This window comes from Dipodomys spectabilis, unplaced genomic scaffold (genome assembly GCF_019054845.1).
Source record: "Dipodomys spectabilis isolate Male_0828 unplaced genomic scaffold, ASM1905484v1 ptg000148l, whole genome shotgun sequence".
NCBI lineage: Eukaryota > Metazoa > Chordata > Mammalia > Rodentia > Heteromyidae > Dipodomys > Dipodomys spectabilis.
In genome coordinates, this window is record NW_024870825.1 from 2,146,040 (window position 1) to 2,162,405 (window position 16,366).

The following is a 16,366-nucleotide window of genomic DNA, read 5'->3' on the forward strand; positions in this document are numbered from 1 at the left end:
CTTAGCTTTTTTTGTTCAAGACTGGTGCTCTACCATTTGAATCACAGCTCCATTTCTGGCTTTTTGCTGGTTGGTTGGGAGTCTCAGGTTTTTCTACCTCAGCTGGCTTTGAACCAGGATCCTCAGATCTCAGACTCCAGAGCAGCTGGGAATACAGATGTGAGCCACTTGGTGTCTGGCTTACATTTCTTAAAACTTTTAATTCGTAATAAGAACCTTCACTGCGGGACCCAAGCCAGGCAGAAGAGTATGGCTAATGCTAATGCACAACGGTATCAGAACTGGGATAAAGAACATTATTTTTTTTAAGTCTTATTTTACATCTGTTATGCCAGAAGCCAGTCCTGATTAGCTGGGATTATAGACGTGAGCCACTGGCACCCAGCTTGATCTTCCTTTTTTCTTAGATGTAAAATGGAAATAATCTTTACCTAACAAAGAATGTGTCGATTACAAGGCTATGTAGAATGTAGAATATATAATACCCAATAAAATGTTAGCACCCTTCCACTTCTTCTGTTCCCAAAATAGTGTTTTGCCAAAATGTCCAAAATCAAATTTTCTTTGCATCTCAACTGGTTTGGTTGGACCTGTCTTAACTCACCACTGCACAGACTACCATTCAAGCACCACACTATGGCCTTAAAAAAATCCATACTTTATTTATAATGGGATATGACAAGGTTACATTGTAGTAAATTCACAGTAGTGATTTGTTTTTGTAAGTAACAAAATCTGGAAAAAAAGAACAAACACTACCCAGAAATACTTAACGTTTGCTTTGGAATAGCAGGGCCAGTGCTATAGGCCTTTTAAAATAAATATGTAACATTTCTGTGCTCCTTTAAGTAACCAATCTTTTTTTTTTTCTTAGTAAACTGCATTTTAAAAAATTTACAATAAGGCTTACAGGGTGGTGAAGTTTTGGGTGGTAATTCTCTGTCCTTCCTTTGTCTCTGTTTTGCTGGGTTTAGGTTATAAGGTCCTACAGCAAGAAAGAATCGATGGCTGCAGCAGCAGGAAGAGTCCCTCCAGTGGAGGCTATGGTGCTAGAGCCCTTACCCATGGGGAGGAATAATATAGAGAGAAAAAGGTGGTTTTCGACTAGCCTTTCAAAGGCTGGACGCCATTAGGAAAGCTGTCCACCACTCAGCCACATGCACACTCACTCACAAGGGCCAGCTGAGGCTTTCCACCATCAGCCCAGCTAGCGCGGTGTCCCTGTCTACCTGGGCACAGGCGCACTGCACACACCAAGCACCTCCCCCACAGCGCCAGCCAGTGGCAGGGAGGGGCACAGCAGGACTCCAGAGCTCTAGCTTCCCTGGAGGTTGGGGCCTCAGGGCTCAGCGACAGGCTGTGTGTGGGGGGGGGGGGGGGCTGGTGTCCCCTCCTCCTCCCCCTTCCCCAGTGCTAGGGCTGGGCTTCTGTGTGCACGGAGGCAGACAGAATTAACCACCCCATGGACAGATACAGAGGGGCCCCGTGGGCTGCCTCTAGACCAGTCTCCCCATTAAAAAAAAAAAGCCTCAGGGCAACCGGACCCAAGTGCAAAGCCAGCCAGCAGGTAAGTCCATGAGACTCTTCTCTCCAGTTAACCAACAAAAAGCCAAGTGGAGCCATCCATGGCTCAAGTGGTAGAACTCCAGGGCTCAGGGCCCAGGCTCTGAGTTCAAGCCTTAGTACAGGCAGAGAGAGAGAGAGGAGAGGAGAGAGGAGAGAGGAGAGAGGAGAGAGGAGAGAGGGAGAGAGGGAGAGAGGGAGAGAGGGAGAGAGAGAGAGAGGAGAGAGGGAGAGAGGGAGAGAGAGACCTCAAGCTCTGGACCAAAGCACACACACAGGGCCACCTAATGCTCTTAATTAATTTCAGAGGGACATAAAGGAAGAAAGGGAACCGGGAGCTGGGAGAGGGGAGAGGAGGGTGGGGTCAGGCATGTTCTCCAGGCCCGGCCTAGAGATCTACTTTCCACTTTGAAGCTCTGGATGGATGAAACGCCGAACCTTAAAACTGCTCCTCACTCTCCAGAAAGGCAGGCTTTAACATTCAGTTCATGGACTATTAGAACATTCTCATATATATCTATATATTTTAAAGCATACACTCTGCACAAAATTTATCTACTTGTTCAAACGCTGCCGCGCTCCTCAGTGAGTTCCTTGCTCTCATTTAATGTTAGAATTTTTATAACTTAGGTTGAAAGCTAGAAAAAACTCTATAAAGATTTTGGGTAAATGAAATCCCAGCTCCTCTAAAGAAATTTACATACAATGAGCCTTTAGGGCACAAGCTCCTGGGTTCAAGAACTGAACCAGGAATTATTCTGTGTTCAAGTGTGAGCACAGTCTGTGAGGCCTGAAATCCATCCTCCCTGCCTGCCCCCCCCCCCCCCCCCCCCCCCCCCGCCCCGTAACTCCAACCTATTAAGGGTTCAAAGTGCAAAGGCTTTGCAAGGATCCTGGATCGCATCTGGGAACTCACTGTAAAATTAGTGTTAAAAAAATCAATACTCAAAACAATGATCTTAGGAAATAATTCTGCTATGCAAAGCTGGGGGTTGGCAGAGAAAGACAGGGAGACAGAGAGGGAGGAGGGAGAGACAGGTACTGAGAGAAATGGAGAGGGAGGGAAGGAAGGAGAGGGAATGCTTTAGATTTATTTGCCAGAGTGAGTGAGCCCCACCCCAGCTCTGTGGGGTCCCGGGGCTTCACCACGGTGGAGCCGGTCATTATGGCCCCTGATACCTCCAGGTTCACGGAGCCACAGCAGCTCCCCTGGGACTCCGTCCCCCTGCGACCTAAACCTCACACATACTCACCCCAAACCCCCTACCCTCTCTTAAAATATTTCCTGAGAAAGACATCATAAGGAACTTCCAGTGTGAAGGGACTGGAGGCTACACTGCGAATGAAAGCACCATGGCTGCGGGGTGGGTGAGTGGGGGGGATGGGGGTCTGTTTTTATACAAACAGAACCAGAAAACCTCCGCCCTAGCCCCCCCCCCCCCCCCGGGGCTTCCCTTCTTCTCCTCTAATTTATCTCTTGGCACAGAGACTCAGACTCAAGAATAAAGTTGCCTCTTCCAGGTCTAGGTGTGTTACCAACCTCCCAGGCCAGTTCTGATTTAAAACAGTGACAATGACACACCCTAGGAACCTACCCACTGGGTGGGCTGCGTACCTGCCTTCCCCCCACCCCATGGGCATGTTTAGGAAACTGCAGGTAAAGGCCTGCTGCAGACTCAAGAAGGTAAACTGAGTCCCAGACAGCCTGGGACAAGGCATAGCAGGCCCTGCGAGGAGGTGCCTCTGCTTACCACCCTGACACTGGCTGCCTTCAGAATCAGGGGTTGGGAGACGGAACGTTCTGGACCAGGCCGTCAGCTCCTCCTCGCTCCCCACATGACATACCTGAGGGCAGGGCACACAGCGGAGGCCACACAGGCTGAGGGGCCGGGGATGGGCAGGAGTGGATGGCACTGCCTGAGCTGCCCGGTGGGGCTGGGTTTGAGCCTGATTAGAACTGGCTTCCCCAGGCTCCGAGGGGTACCTGCCCCTTACCCTCAGTGTGGGAGCCCAGGCTGGTGTGAAGCAAGGTGGGGACGGCAGCCTGGCCGGTCCAGCTCCAGCAATCCTAGGGCTGGGAAAGGGCTGTGGGCCTTGGCCAGCAGAGGACCAGGAGCAGAGACAGAAAACAAAGTGCGCACAGGATGGCCGCCACCCGACAGATCTTTCTCAGAGGATATAAGGCAACAAAGAACAAAGACAAGGTGGGCATCTTCTGAACCGCTCACCACTCCCTCCCGAGGGAGGTGCGGGGACACACACACACACACACACACACACACACACACACACGGGCACAGTATCTGGTATCCTGAAGCCAAATAAAGACCAGTCCCCTCACAGCATGGGGAGTAGCCCAGAGATGGGGGGGAGCGTAAGGGGGGTGGCTGGGGGGCGGGGCTCCCTGCAGCAGCTCTGCTTTGACTGACAGCTGTCACAGGGATGAGCCGATGGGGGTGGGCTCCGGGCTGGCGGCAGCAGCTCCACTTTGGTTGGTTGCTGTCCCAGGAACTCTGGGCACAGCTTCTTGAAAAGTTCCATCCACAAAGAAGCCCCAAGCGCCACGGGGGGCTGTGGATGGGGCGGTGCCACCCCTTCCTCCTTCAAGTAAAGTGCGGGCGCACACAGGGGCTGCTGTCACTGCCAGTCCGTCACCAAGAACTCACGAGACCCTCAGCACAGGCACATCTCTGCTTATCCTCTTCTGCTGCTGCTTCTTTTTAAAAGAAAGCCACCTGTGCAGAAGTTCTAGACCGACGTCTCTGATTGCAAGCGAAGAACAAACTTGTGGGCCTTGGGGTCCAGGAACTCCTCGGAGAGGACGGTAAAGGGCATTTCCTTCACGCTCACCACCAGGCTGAAGTCCAGGCACTTCAGGACAAACACCATCCCGTTCCGCAGCCCGCTTGTCACCGCCTCTTCACTGACCAGCCTCCACTGTGTCGCCAGCCAGCGGTCCCTGTCATACTGCAGCGTGGGGCCTGCGCTGAGGTATCGTTCTAGAAACGCCTAGAAGCAGAGAGATGGTCTTAGGAGGAGACCCCTGCTCCTGTGATCCTGCCACTGGCCTGGGAGCTGGAAGGATGTCCCCACCAGAGCACACCAGTGCACCGGAGCGCACAGCCCAGTCATGGTGGGGCGGGGGTGGGGGGGACTTGCACACCCCTCGGCTACATCAACCAGGGGGCACTCAGGGAAAGCCAGATGCACGTGTGCTGTACACATGGGCATGCCTCACTGCCAGTGGTCACATGCCGGGTCATTTCCTGCATGCAAGTAGCTTGTGGGGCTGGGGGAGGAGGGTGGAGGGCCGGCTTCCTGAGAGCACTCACGCCCTGAGGTCAGCAGGTCTGCACAAGCACTGGTTTCTTATTTATTGTGTTGTAGTCATGTGTGTGTGTGTGTGTGTGTGTGTGTGTGTGTGTGTGTGTGTGTTGGCCCTGGGGCTTGAGTCAGCTTTTTCTGCCCAAGGCCGATACTGCATCACTTGACCCACAGCTCTACCTCTAGCTTTCTAGTGGTTGATCAGAGATAAACTTCTCCCTGACTGCCTGGTTGGCTTCAAACCTTGAACCACAGAGATCTGCCTCCTGAGAAGCTGGAGTGAGCAACCAGCCCCTGGCTTGAGTGATGGTTATTTTTACGTTGGACTGGCTAAGCCAGGAGACAGCCAGGCAGTACCCTGACTCCACACCACCTTCCCAAGGTCACTTTGCATGTCTCTCCTGGGGCGGCTGCCAGGCTTGGGTTGGTGCGGAGGCTGGGCGTGCCTGGGGCCCAGCAGGTGGCGCTGTGTGCACAGGCGGGCATTCCACGTCTAGGTTATCCTCTGTACCCAGTGCAAGGCAAGTACTACGCACAGACACCTTATACTGCATTGCTCAGCAAGCACTGACAGGGTAAGCCTATATGGGCTTCCCCCCAACCCCTGACTATTTTCCACCTGTGCTTGGACTTCTGGATGTGGAACCTCCAGAACTGGAGGAGAGGAATAACAGGCACCGGTCAGCTTCTCCATTAGCTCCAGGTGGCCAGCAGGACAGATAAACACAGTCCCTATTGTAAATAGCCAGCTAATATTACAGGTGTGTACACTTGTTACATGTGTGCACTGTATACTAACACCAAGCCATACTGCCTAGCACATGTTACATACTAAGTAATACTCTTCTCTCTTCACAAAGAGAGAACCAGTGTACAATAACTCGTTCGCAACACTAGACAATTCAGTGATGAAGCCAGGATTTGAACTCACTGTTCCCTGAAGCCCGTGAGATTCTTATCTCCAGTTAACGAGCAAAAAAAAAAAAAAAAAAAACAGAAGTAGTGGCAGAATTCCAACTTTGAGAGAAATGCTAAGATAGGGTCTGGGCCTTGAGTTCAAGCTCTAGTCCACAGAGAAGAATTGAGCTACTAGTGTGACTTCTAATCATTATTCTACAGTTAGGTCCAGGTAGAATTCTTCTCCTGATGGAATGCAGAGGCCTTTAGAGGCCCACTCAAAAACAATCGCACAGCGGTGATATTTGCACGTATGAAATGTGGAAGAACCGCTACCTAAAATCCTTCGGTGTTTTGAGGGCAGCCTGTGACTTTATTGCTCCCATGCCACTTTCACACCCGTAAATCCCCAAATTAAAAAATGCCCCCAAACCCAAAACTTTCTTGAGCATGAACACGATGCCCCCAGTCTCATCTTTGAGGTGCACAGCAACAAACTACTGCATGCACAAAAGGCTTGGGAATATTGTGCAAAAACCACCTCCAGGCTATGTGGATGAAGTCCGTATAAAGAGCTAGTGAACTGCACGTTTAGACCGGGGTCTCATTCCCAAGACATCTCATTGCATATGCACAGGTGCCTGAGTGCTTCTCTTGGGGAGCGAGCCTGCTGGGGGGGGGGGGAGGGAGGGGAGAGGGAGGGAGGGGCGGCTGGCCCACGCACCTTGGGCGTCATGCTGTGGGTGATGCAGAAGGTCAGGTGCTGCAGGATGCCCTCCATGCTGTGGCAGTGCTGCTGCCGCGTAGTGCGCAGGTACTTCTGCAGCGCTCGGGCCATGGACGGGAAGATGGCCTGTGCTGCCTCCCTTGGGTCCATCACCTCCCCCGGGGCCTTCTGCTGCTCCTCGGCTTGGAGACGCTGGATGTGGAGGAAGGCCTCTTCCACGGCCACCACCAGCCTGGAGGGAGAGACACGCGTGAAGGGGAGGCCTGCAGCAGGGCTCAGTTTGAGAGCGGGCCTGCAGGCCGCACAGGGCCGCTGGCCCTCCCGCTATGGCCTGTTCTACCACCAACCTGCCCACGCTGCTCCCAGTCCTGGCTACTGACCAAAGGCAGAGGGGGAGAAAGAACGCAAGAGCAGGCACAAGATGAAAGATGAACCAGTGCAGGTGGCTCTCGCCTGTAATCCCAACTGCCCAGGAGGCTGAGATCGAGGACTATATTTCAAAGCCAGCCCAGCCAGAAAAGTGCATGAGATTCTTATCACCACTTAACCACCAAAATTCCAGAAATGGAGCTGTGGCTCAAGACAGTAGAGTACGGGCACAAAAAAGAAAGGAAGGAAGGGGCCCGTGCCTGGCTCTCCGCTTCTTCACCCGCCGCTCATGCTCTGCCTCTTCGTAGTACAGCTGGTTGTGGCTGGAGTCCCTGCGCCGTGCGGCTGCAGCAATCATCGCACGGGACTGGCCTGTGGTGCTGTTCGCCGGGCCTGGTGGGGGAGGAGAGCAGAGGGGACAGCTTTAGAGCCCATGCCAGAGACATAGCACAGACACCGGCGCCAGCGTCTGTAGGTCCAGCTGCGACGCCGTGGAGCGCACAGGTCTCCTCGGGCCACCTTGCAGGAGCCCAGCACTGGAGCCCACGTCCCACAGCCAGGCCTCCCTGAGCCCCAGCAATGTGGGGAGGGGTGGGGAAAAGACCCCATCGGGAGAGCTCATAAGACAAGGAACGAGGCCCAGGGACAGGAGTGTCACTGACCATCTGCTTCACAAGCCTCCGGTGTGGCCATCGGGGCAGCTGGGCTTCAGAGTTCAGGAAACAATGAGAATGTGCAGGATGGAGATCAAGACAGAGGAAAGAGGAAGTCGAGGGACCTGCTAGCCAGGGTTGGGGCAAGCGGGCTGGATGTTACCTGCTACGACTCACAGAGAAACACCAGTACCTGAGGACATGCAAAATGGTCTACTTATGTATTTCACTGTTCTGTGCCAGTACTGGGGCTTGAATTCATGGCCTCATCGTCTCACTTGGCTTTCCTGCTCAAGGCTGGTGCTCTATCACCTGAGTCACAGCCCTTTTTGCAGCTTTTTGCTGGCTAATTGGGAGATGAGTTTCATGGACTTTCCTGCCTAGGCTGACCTTGAACACAATCTCCAGATCTCAGCCTCCTGAGTAGCTAGGATTACAGGTGTATGCCCCAGCTCCCATTTCAAAAACATAGAACATGAAACTTGCATCTCATCCCTGACTGCTGGCTACCTCCACGTGCCAGGAAGGCCAGGCAGAATGCCCTGCTTCCCCGTAGGGGACCTGCCTATCGGGTGACTTGTTTTACCAGTGGAAATCTGCTAGGCTTTCAGGTCACTTCAGGAGTCACGTCTAATATAGAAAATACTCAAAAAACTCACAGAGGACATGGTCACCAACCCTACCCGTGTGAGTGGACAGCGCAATCCTGCTGAGTCTCCAATGCTCTAGCGCTGAGCCAAGGAGCCCGGCAGGACATGACACCGTGTCTTGTTTCTCGATCTTTACCACCTGATATCTTGAAACTAAGCCTGTGCCCGCGGCCTCCTGCCACCCTGTCACCTCTTGCTGGGACTGGGAGATGGCATGCCAGATGCCAGAGCTACTGAGATTTCTAGGCTTGATGGACATGGATAGCTCTCAGATTCTTTAGGTGTTTTCCCCATTTTGAAAAGTAGCCCTTTTCTTTTTGTGTATGTGTGTGTGTGTGGGGGGGGGTGGTACTGGGGCTTGAACTCAGGGCCTTGTAATCCCTTGGCTTTCTTATTGAAAACTGGCACTCTACCACTTGAGCCACACTTCTACTTCCAGATTTTTGGTGGCTAATTGGAAATGAGTTTCATGAACTTGCCTGCCTGTAACTGGTTTTGAACCACAGTTCTCAGTTCTCAGGCTCCTGAGTAATTTAGGGTCCACAGGTGTGAGCCACCAGAGCCTGGCTCCTAGGAGCTTTCATAGCAGGTGAACCCAGCAGGAGTCAGAAACTATGCTAGTTATTGTTTTCAATCAGAAATTCCCCACAAAGGCAGAGTGTCAACCAATAACCCTCCTTAAGGAAAAAAAGAAAAAGCTCTGAGCTTGGAAAGGACCCCAGGTCTGCTCGTCCACGCACCGTCCACGTCGTAGACCTTCAGGCCGGCCATGTGCTTGGCTGTTCGGAACTTGGAGGCTGTTAAGAGGTTCGGGTTATAGATGGAGAAATCTTTGTAGTAATTTTCCAGAACCACCAGAGCTGCTCGCTGGATGCTGAGAAAAGAGGGTAGAGTTAAAGCATGGACTCAGCAGATTCAGAAGTCGGGGGGGGGGGGGGGGAGGGGGAGGGGTGAGGAGGAGACTTCTGAGGTTGCATGTGCGCATGCACGTGCGCGAGCGCACACACACACACACACACACACACACACACACACACACACACACGTCTCCAGGGTGAGAATGTGGCTCACACCTAGAGCCTATAATCCCTGTCATCCTAGCTTCTCCAGAGGCTGAGATCTGAGGATCACAGTTCAAAGCTAGCTCACTCAGGCAGGAAAGTCTGCCAGTCATCTTCAGTTAAAGAACAAAATGCCAGAGGTGGAGATATGGCTCAAGTTGAAGAGCACCAGCCTTGAGCAAAACTCCCAAGCAAGAGGGCAATGTCTCTTTTCCCTGAGGGTGGAGTCATTACTTCCAAGAGGGGGTGGGGGGCAGGTAGGATCCCTACTAATAGTAGGGCAACAGCAGAGCCTGGGGCAGGATATGCTGGTATCCTGGAACCTGCCTGATTTGGGAGGGGGGGGCGCAACAAAAGAATGAGGAAGTGGTAAGGACAAAGGAATGCAGAACTAAGCCAGGACTGCCAATCCTCCGTGCCACAACCCTACCGGAAACGAGAGAGGAAACCCACGGGCAGAAAGCCATGCTGGAGGACAGAGATTCTCCTGGTTTAAGCCCAGGCCCTGCTTTGTAACAAGGTAGGTGGAAGCGGGGGTAGCTGCTCATATCTATGCCTTGTGCTCTCTCTGCTACATTTCTTTTCTAATAAAAACCTATCATCTTAAAAAGAAACACGAGATTAGTAAGATCACTTATTTCAAAGTGCTTGGTCCAAGTACAATTCTAGCTACCCAAGAGGCTGAGATCTGAAGATCACAGTTCAAAACCAGCCTGAGCAGCAAAGTCTATGAGACTCTTATCTCCAATGAACCACCAAAACAAAAAAGAGCCTGAAGGAACTGTTGCTCAAGTGGTAAAGTGCCAGTCTTGAGTGAAAAAGCTCAAAGACAGTGGCCAGGTTCCGAGTGCAAGCCCTGGGACCAGAGAGTGAGCAAGTGTAATCAGTGCCACTGAGACAGCCAGGCTGTCCCGTACAAAGTAGCACCTACATCTCCTGACCTTCCGCCTTTTAATTAAACTCATTTACATCTCCTGCCTTGTAATTAAACATCTGTCCTGCAGTTAGACTTGGGTTCGCTCACCCCAGTCCCACACAGACACTGAACAATGACCATGATGGAACTTTAAGGGCACAAGAAGGGACAGGAGCGGGAGGGGGCCTGGCCTCAGGGACTCTGGAAGGGCAGTGCTGGGGTGGGGGACAGCGCCCTAGGTCTGGAGGCCAGGCACATGCCATCCCTCCCGCCCACGGAAGAGTGGATCGGTACCAGTGTGGCGGGCCAGGCTGGCATGGAGTCTCGCAGTCACTTCCCAAGGCCACCAGGACACACAGATGTCCACATTGCCTGTGTCCTTGTACCAAGAGCAACTCAGCTTGAGCGGGAATTCCCAAGGGGGGAGGGGGCGCGGCTCTGCCCTGTGTACTGGGCTGTGCACAGGCGTAGGGTGTCACCAGGAAAGAAAGATAAGCCCGCAGGTGTGAGGCCCACAGATCCATTTCCAGAGCTCCAAGGAGGACCGGATGGATGCCTTGGCAACCGGGGTCCCCTGCCAAGCTGCTGGGTCCCTGGGTCCTGCTCCACGCTCTCAACTATCCCTGGATAGTTTACATCAATGACATGTAGTCCTGGGAAGCACTGTCTTTAGTAACAGGAGAAAAGTGGAACTGGAGGTGTGGCTCAAGTGGTAGAGCCCCAGCCTTGAGCAGCAAAAGCTGTGACGACCGCAAGGCCCTGAGTTCCAGCCCTCGGAACGGACACAACGAAACAAGAAAGCACACGCTCAAGGGCACCCGGAGAAGCCCGCGCTGTCCACGCGGGGAGGGGGTCTCTGGTGAGATCTGCTTCTTCTGATGACAGGAACAAAGTGACCAACACAAGGCTGCCGGAGCAAGCGCCCACCTGGGCACCGGGAGGCTGCAGGAGCTCACCGACATGGTGGCCCGTTCCCCGACACCGACCACGGCGGTGCCACGGTGCACACCTGGACGGCTGGAGTCCCTGCCCGTGGGCCCATTGGCACCCCTGCAGCGTCAGCTCCCTGAGCCGAACCACAGGGAGACATGTGGCAGTGTCCAGCATCTGGGGGGTTGGAAGGTCTAGCCAGATTCAGATGAGGAGCCTGAAGGCCTGCCGGGACCCAGCTGGCCTCCCTCTCCTGGCCTCCTCCTCTTCAGCAGCAGCACTTCTGGTCTTGGGAGGCCTCTGGAGCACACTGACAGGTTGGAGGTCCAAGAGTGGAGACCAGGGCCTGGCTGGACAAGGAGCGCACTAGAGTGGAGCCGTGGTTCCTGGTCACTGCCCCCTCCCATGCCCTGGCACGCAGACTCACTGCACCCCACCCACTGCGGCAAGAGTGGACAGTGGGGACAGTCCTGGAGGAAAAGGAGAAGCACCACACCCCTCCACACTCTGGCGGGCTTCTGGGGCAAGCCACAACCCTGGGGATGCTGGGGGTGTGCACCCGTTCCTGATGCCACCCCCGGGGTGGCCACTGGGGCAGCTGCACACACACACACACACAGCCTCTTTGTCTGGGCACTGAGCTCTCCTCAAGGCCACTTCGAAGAGTCACCACAGCACCAACCACCAACGGCAGCTCCGTGCCCGCTGTGGGCATCTCACACAGGGAGCTGGCACCCCTCCGTCTCCGCGCGTGCCTCCACCTTTTGTAGGCCTGGCCAAGTCTCCTTACTGGAAAGCAGCTTCTCAAGCCAGAGACACTCTTCCTTCTAAAAACTAAGCACATGCCAGACCACGGCTCCCATAAACGTGCACCCCGAGTGGTCATTTTAAAACACTGGCCGGCATCCCAGCCAATGGCGGGGGCAGGGCCTGGCCTGGGCTGACCCACAGAAGACAGCGTCAGTGCAGACCTGGGGCCCTCCCTCCTTTACTTTAGCCACAAATCTGGGGTGACTTGGAGAGGCAGAGCCTCCCTCAGAGCCCAGTGGTGCTTACTGAGCTCACAGTTTCCCGGCCTGAGGTAGAAGATCATCACCGCTCAGCATCTCCCGTCCCAGCACAGCCCCATCACAAGAGCTCCATGTGCAATGCTACCTTTGGTGCTTATGCTTAGTCTCAGTGACCAAGCATACAAGCAAGTGCACGGGAGGCCAGCCTGGCCAGCCCCCAGCCACAGGCACCTGCTCCCTGCTGGTGACTCCCAGCTGCCATTCAACTATTGTAGCAACAACTAAGATGCTGGGCAGAGAGAGAGAACTCCTGCGACACACGGCCACACGAGGACAGGCAAGGCCTTCAGAGGAACCTCTCAGCCATACCAACCCACACCAGAATGGAGAGAAACGGGACTGGAGGTTATGTTATGATACTGGCTGTGGGGACAAGAAGAAAAGGTCTGAAATCTACTGCTATGATCCCAAGAACCAGGCCGAGCCACCGGGTGAACAGCCAGCGCTGAGCGCCCGGCGTCTGTTCTGCCTGCTGGGGCTCTGAGAGGAGAGTCCAGTGGGCATGACTGCACACCACAGCAGCTGGCACACAGTGAGCCAGGAGAACAGTGGGCTCTGGGAGCATGGTGAGCCAGGAGCACGTTTAGCCTGGAGCACAGTGAGCCAGGAGCATGGTGAGCCAGGAGCACAGTCAGCTGTGGGAGCACGGTGAGTTCCGGGAGCACGGTGATCTGGGAGCACGGTGAGTTCCGGGAGCACGGTGATCTGGGAGCATGGTGAGTTCCGGGAGCATGGTTTAGCCTGGAGCACAGTGAGCCAGGAGCACGGTCAGCCAGGAGCACAGTCAGCTCTGGGAGCACGGTGAGCCAGGAGCACAGTCAGCCCTGGGAGCACGGTGATCTGGGAGCACGGTGAGTTCCAGGAGCAAGGTGAGTTCCGGGAGCACGGTGATCTGGGAGCATGGTGAGTTCCGGGAGCATGGTTTAGCCTGGAGCACAGTGAGCCAGGAGCACGGTCAGCCAGGAGCACAGTCAGCTCTGGGAGCACGGTGAGCCAGGAGCACAGTCAGCCTTGGGAGCACGGTGAGCCAGGAGCACAGTCAGCCCTGGGAGCACGGTGAGCCAGGAGCATGTTTAGCCAGGAGCACAGTCAGCCCTGGGAGCACGGTTAGCCAGGAGCACAGTCAGCTCTGGGAGCATGGTGAGTTCCGGGAGCATGGTGAGTTCCGGGAGCACGGTGATCTGGGAGCATGGTGAGTTCCGGGAGCATGGTGAGCCTGGAGCACATTTAGCCTAGAGCACAGTGAGCCAGGAGCACAGTGAGCCAGGAGCGCAGTCAGCTCTGGGAGCACGGTGAGTTCCAGGAGCGCAGTCAGCTCTGGGAGCATGGTGAGCCAGGAGCACGTTTAGCCTGGAGCACAGTGAGCCAGGAGCACGGTGAGCCAGGAGCACAGTCAGCTCTGGGAGCACGGTGAGCCTGGAGCATAGTCAGCTCTGGGAGCACGGTGAGTTCCAGGAGCAAGGTGAGTTCCGGGAGCACGGTGATCTGGGAGCATGGTGAGTTCCGGGAGCATGGTTTAGCCTGGAGCACAGTGAGCCAGGAGCACGGTGAGCCAGGAGCGCAGTCAGCTCTGGGAGCATGGTGAGCCAGGAGCACAGTCAGCTCTGGGAGCACGGTGAGTTCCAGGAGCACGGTGAGTTCCAGGAGCAAGGTGAGTTCCGGGAGCACGGTGATCTGGGAGCATGGTGAGTTCCGGGAGCACGGTGATCTGGGAGCATGGTGAGCCAGGAGCATGTTTAGCCTGGAGCACAGTGAGCCAGGAGCAAGGTGAGTTCCGGGAGCACGGTGATCTGGGAGCACGGTGAGCCAGGAGCATGGTTTAGCCTGGAGCACAGTGAGCCAGGAGCACGGTGAGCCAGGAGCACAGTCAGCTCTGGGAGCACGGTGAGTTCCAGGAGCAAGGTGAGTTCCGGGAGCACGGTGATCTGGGAGCATGGTGAGTTCCGGGAGCATGGTTTAGCCTGGAGCACAGTGAGCCAGGAGCATGGTGAGCCAGGAGCACAGTCAGCTCTGGGAGCACGGTGATCTGGGAGCATGGTGAGTTCCGGGAGCACGGTGATCTGGGAGCATGGTGAGTTCCGGGAGCATGGTTTAGCCTGGAGCACAGTGAGCCAGGAGCACGGTCAGCCAGGAGCACAGTCAGCTCTGGGAGCTCGGTGAGTCCCGGGAGCACAGTGAGCTGGGAGGACAGTGAGCTCCGGGAGCATGTGAGCCTGGAGCACAGTGAGCACTCAAGCCATGCTGGCGAGCTCATGCATGTGTTCCCACAGCAACAACGTGAAGGTGAACCCTCTACTCAAGGGCAATGGTGGGTGGTTAAGATTGTTCTGGAATAATCTTTGGCTCAAGGCTCAAAGCCTGGCTCCCACAATTACAAACGGCAAATAGCGTGTGCCTTCACAGTGCACTTCACACATGAGGCCTCAGTCTCCTTACCACCCGCAGGACTGTAGCGACTGCAGCCCTGAGAAGGTGCCTGGCACACAGGAAGACTGTAGCTAGGCACTGGTGGCACATGCCCATAATGCCAGCTACTCAGGAGACTGAGATTGGAGGATCACGGTTCAAAGCCAGCCTGAGCAGGAAAGTCTATAAGACTTGTATCTTCAATGAACCACCAAAAGGCCAGAAGTAGAGGTGTGGCCCAAGTGGCAGAGCACCAGCCTTGAGTGAAAAAGCTCAGGGACAGCGCCTAGGTCCTAATAAAGACCCACCAACCAAAAACAAGTAAGACAATGTGATTGTTCAGTTAAAGTTTTCTCTGTGGGGCTTTGTTATATGGCTCAGTGGTAGAGTGCTTGCCTAACATGCATGAAACCCCGGGTTCGATTCCTCAGTACCATATACACAGAAAAAGCTGGAAATGACGCTGTGGCTCAAGTGGTAGAGCGCTAGTCTTGAGCACAGAGGCTCGGGGACAGTGCCCAGGCCCTGAGTTGTTACACACCTGCAATTCCAGCGTTTGGAGCTTATGCCGGGCCTGGGTGACATGGAGACCCCTCCCTGCCACCCTCCTCACTTCACCCACACCACTAATCTTTGGTGAGACAGTGGAAAAATTAGCAAACAACCATTAAAGTGGGGCCCAGTGGGGTGTGAGGAGAGCCGCTGGCCGTGCAGAGGCCAGGCCTGCAGACGTTCAGAAGCCCTGCCCTGAGCCCTGAGCGGGCCCTGGGCTCTGACCCAGGTGGGGTCCATGAAGACTGGCCACGTGCAATCCCCAATGACCCTTGTGGGCGGGTGCACCTCCGTGTATTCACCGTGCCTCACTCCCGCAGCAGTGACCTTTCACACTCCTGCAAGCTTTCAAATAAGCCCCGCACTCAATGGCAGCCCAGCAAGGGCCTTTTATGAGTGCTATCTTGAGAACCTTGTTTTCTCTAAGACCAGAGAGAGGGCATGCTCTCCTTCACTCAAAAATAGCTCAGTGCGGTCAATAAAACCACCTCTGATGCAGGAACAAGAGAACTCCCCACCCCAAGCCCCCGGGCTCAACAGGCACTCTGCAGCAGGGCCTGCATACAGCAAGAGGAGCAGAGGGTCTGGGCCCCACTGCTCTGGTGCTCCCTGCCACCCTGCCCTCCCTTCCCGCCAGTGCCTATGTGTCACAAAAGGGCTTAGAAGTTCAATTTCTGGCCCAGCTACTGCTGAGTTTGAACCAGATTTATCCCAAAGACCAGCAGGTAACTGGGCCAGTGCTGTGCCGGGGTAGGTGCCAAACCCAACCCAGCCCTGCAGCCTGGCTGGTCCCTGGGCACTAGCCCTGATGAACAGCTCCATTTCTGTTTATTCTATTTTATTCTTGTGGTGCCAATACTGGGGCTTCAACTCAGGGCCTAGGCACCAGCCCTGAGCTTTTTCACTCAAGGCTGGCACTCCACCACTTGAGCCAAAACTCCATTTCTGGTATTTTTTGCTAGCTATTTAGAATTCAGAGTCTCATGGACTTTTCTGCCCAGGCTTGGTCCTCAGATCTCAACGTCCTGAGAAGCTAGGATTAGAGGGGTGTCTGGGTCTGTAAGTTCCATTTCAGAAGTACGTGTGTGCTAATGCTGAGACTTAAACTCAGGGCTTTGACACCGTCCTTTAGCGTCTCTCAAGGCTGGCACTCTACCACTTGAGCCACATCTCCACTTCTGGGTTTTTGGTGGTTCACTGGAACTAAGTATCTCACGGACTTTCCTGCCTAGGCTGGAAATGCGATCC

General features: G+C 54.7%; 1 protein-coding gene across 2 annotated transcripts in view; it reads right to left on the reverse strand.

The window, feature by feature from the left end:
- Positions 1-3,000: 3,000 nt before the first annotated feature.
- Positions 3,001-16,366, reverse strand: part of Vangl1 (VANGL planar cell polarity protein 1) — a 31,085-nt gene continuing 17,719 nt past the window's right edge. For both annotated transcript variants that reach the window (XM_042692303.1, XM_042692304.1), the window contains exons 5-8: positions 8,924-9,057; positions 7,141-7,273; positions 6,509-6,743; positions 3,001-4,572 (exon numbers count right to left, since the gene is read on the reverse strand). In XM_042692303.1, coding sequence (XP_042548237.1) covers positions 4,312-4,572; positions 6,509-6,743; positions 7,141-7,273; positions 8,924-9,057 — 763 coding nt within the window. In that variant the 3' untranslated portion in view covers positions 3,001-4,311. The remainder of the gene's footprint in view (positions 4,573-6,508; positions 6,744-7,140; positions 7,274-8,923; positions 9,058-16,366) is intronic.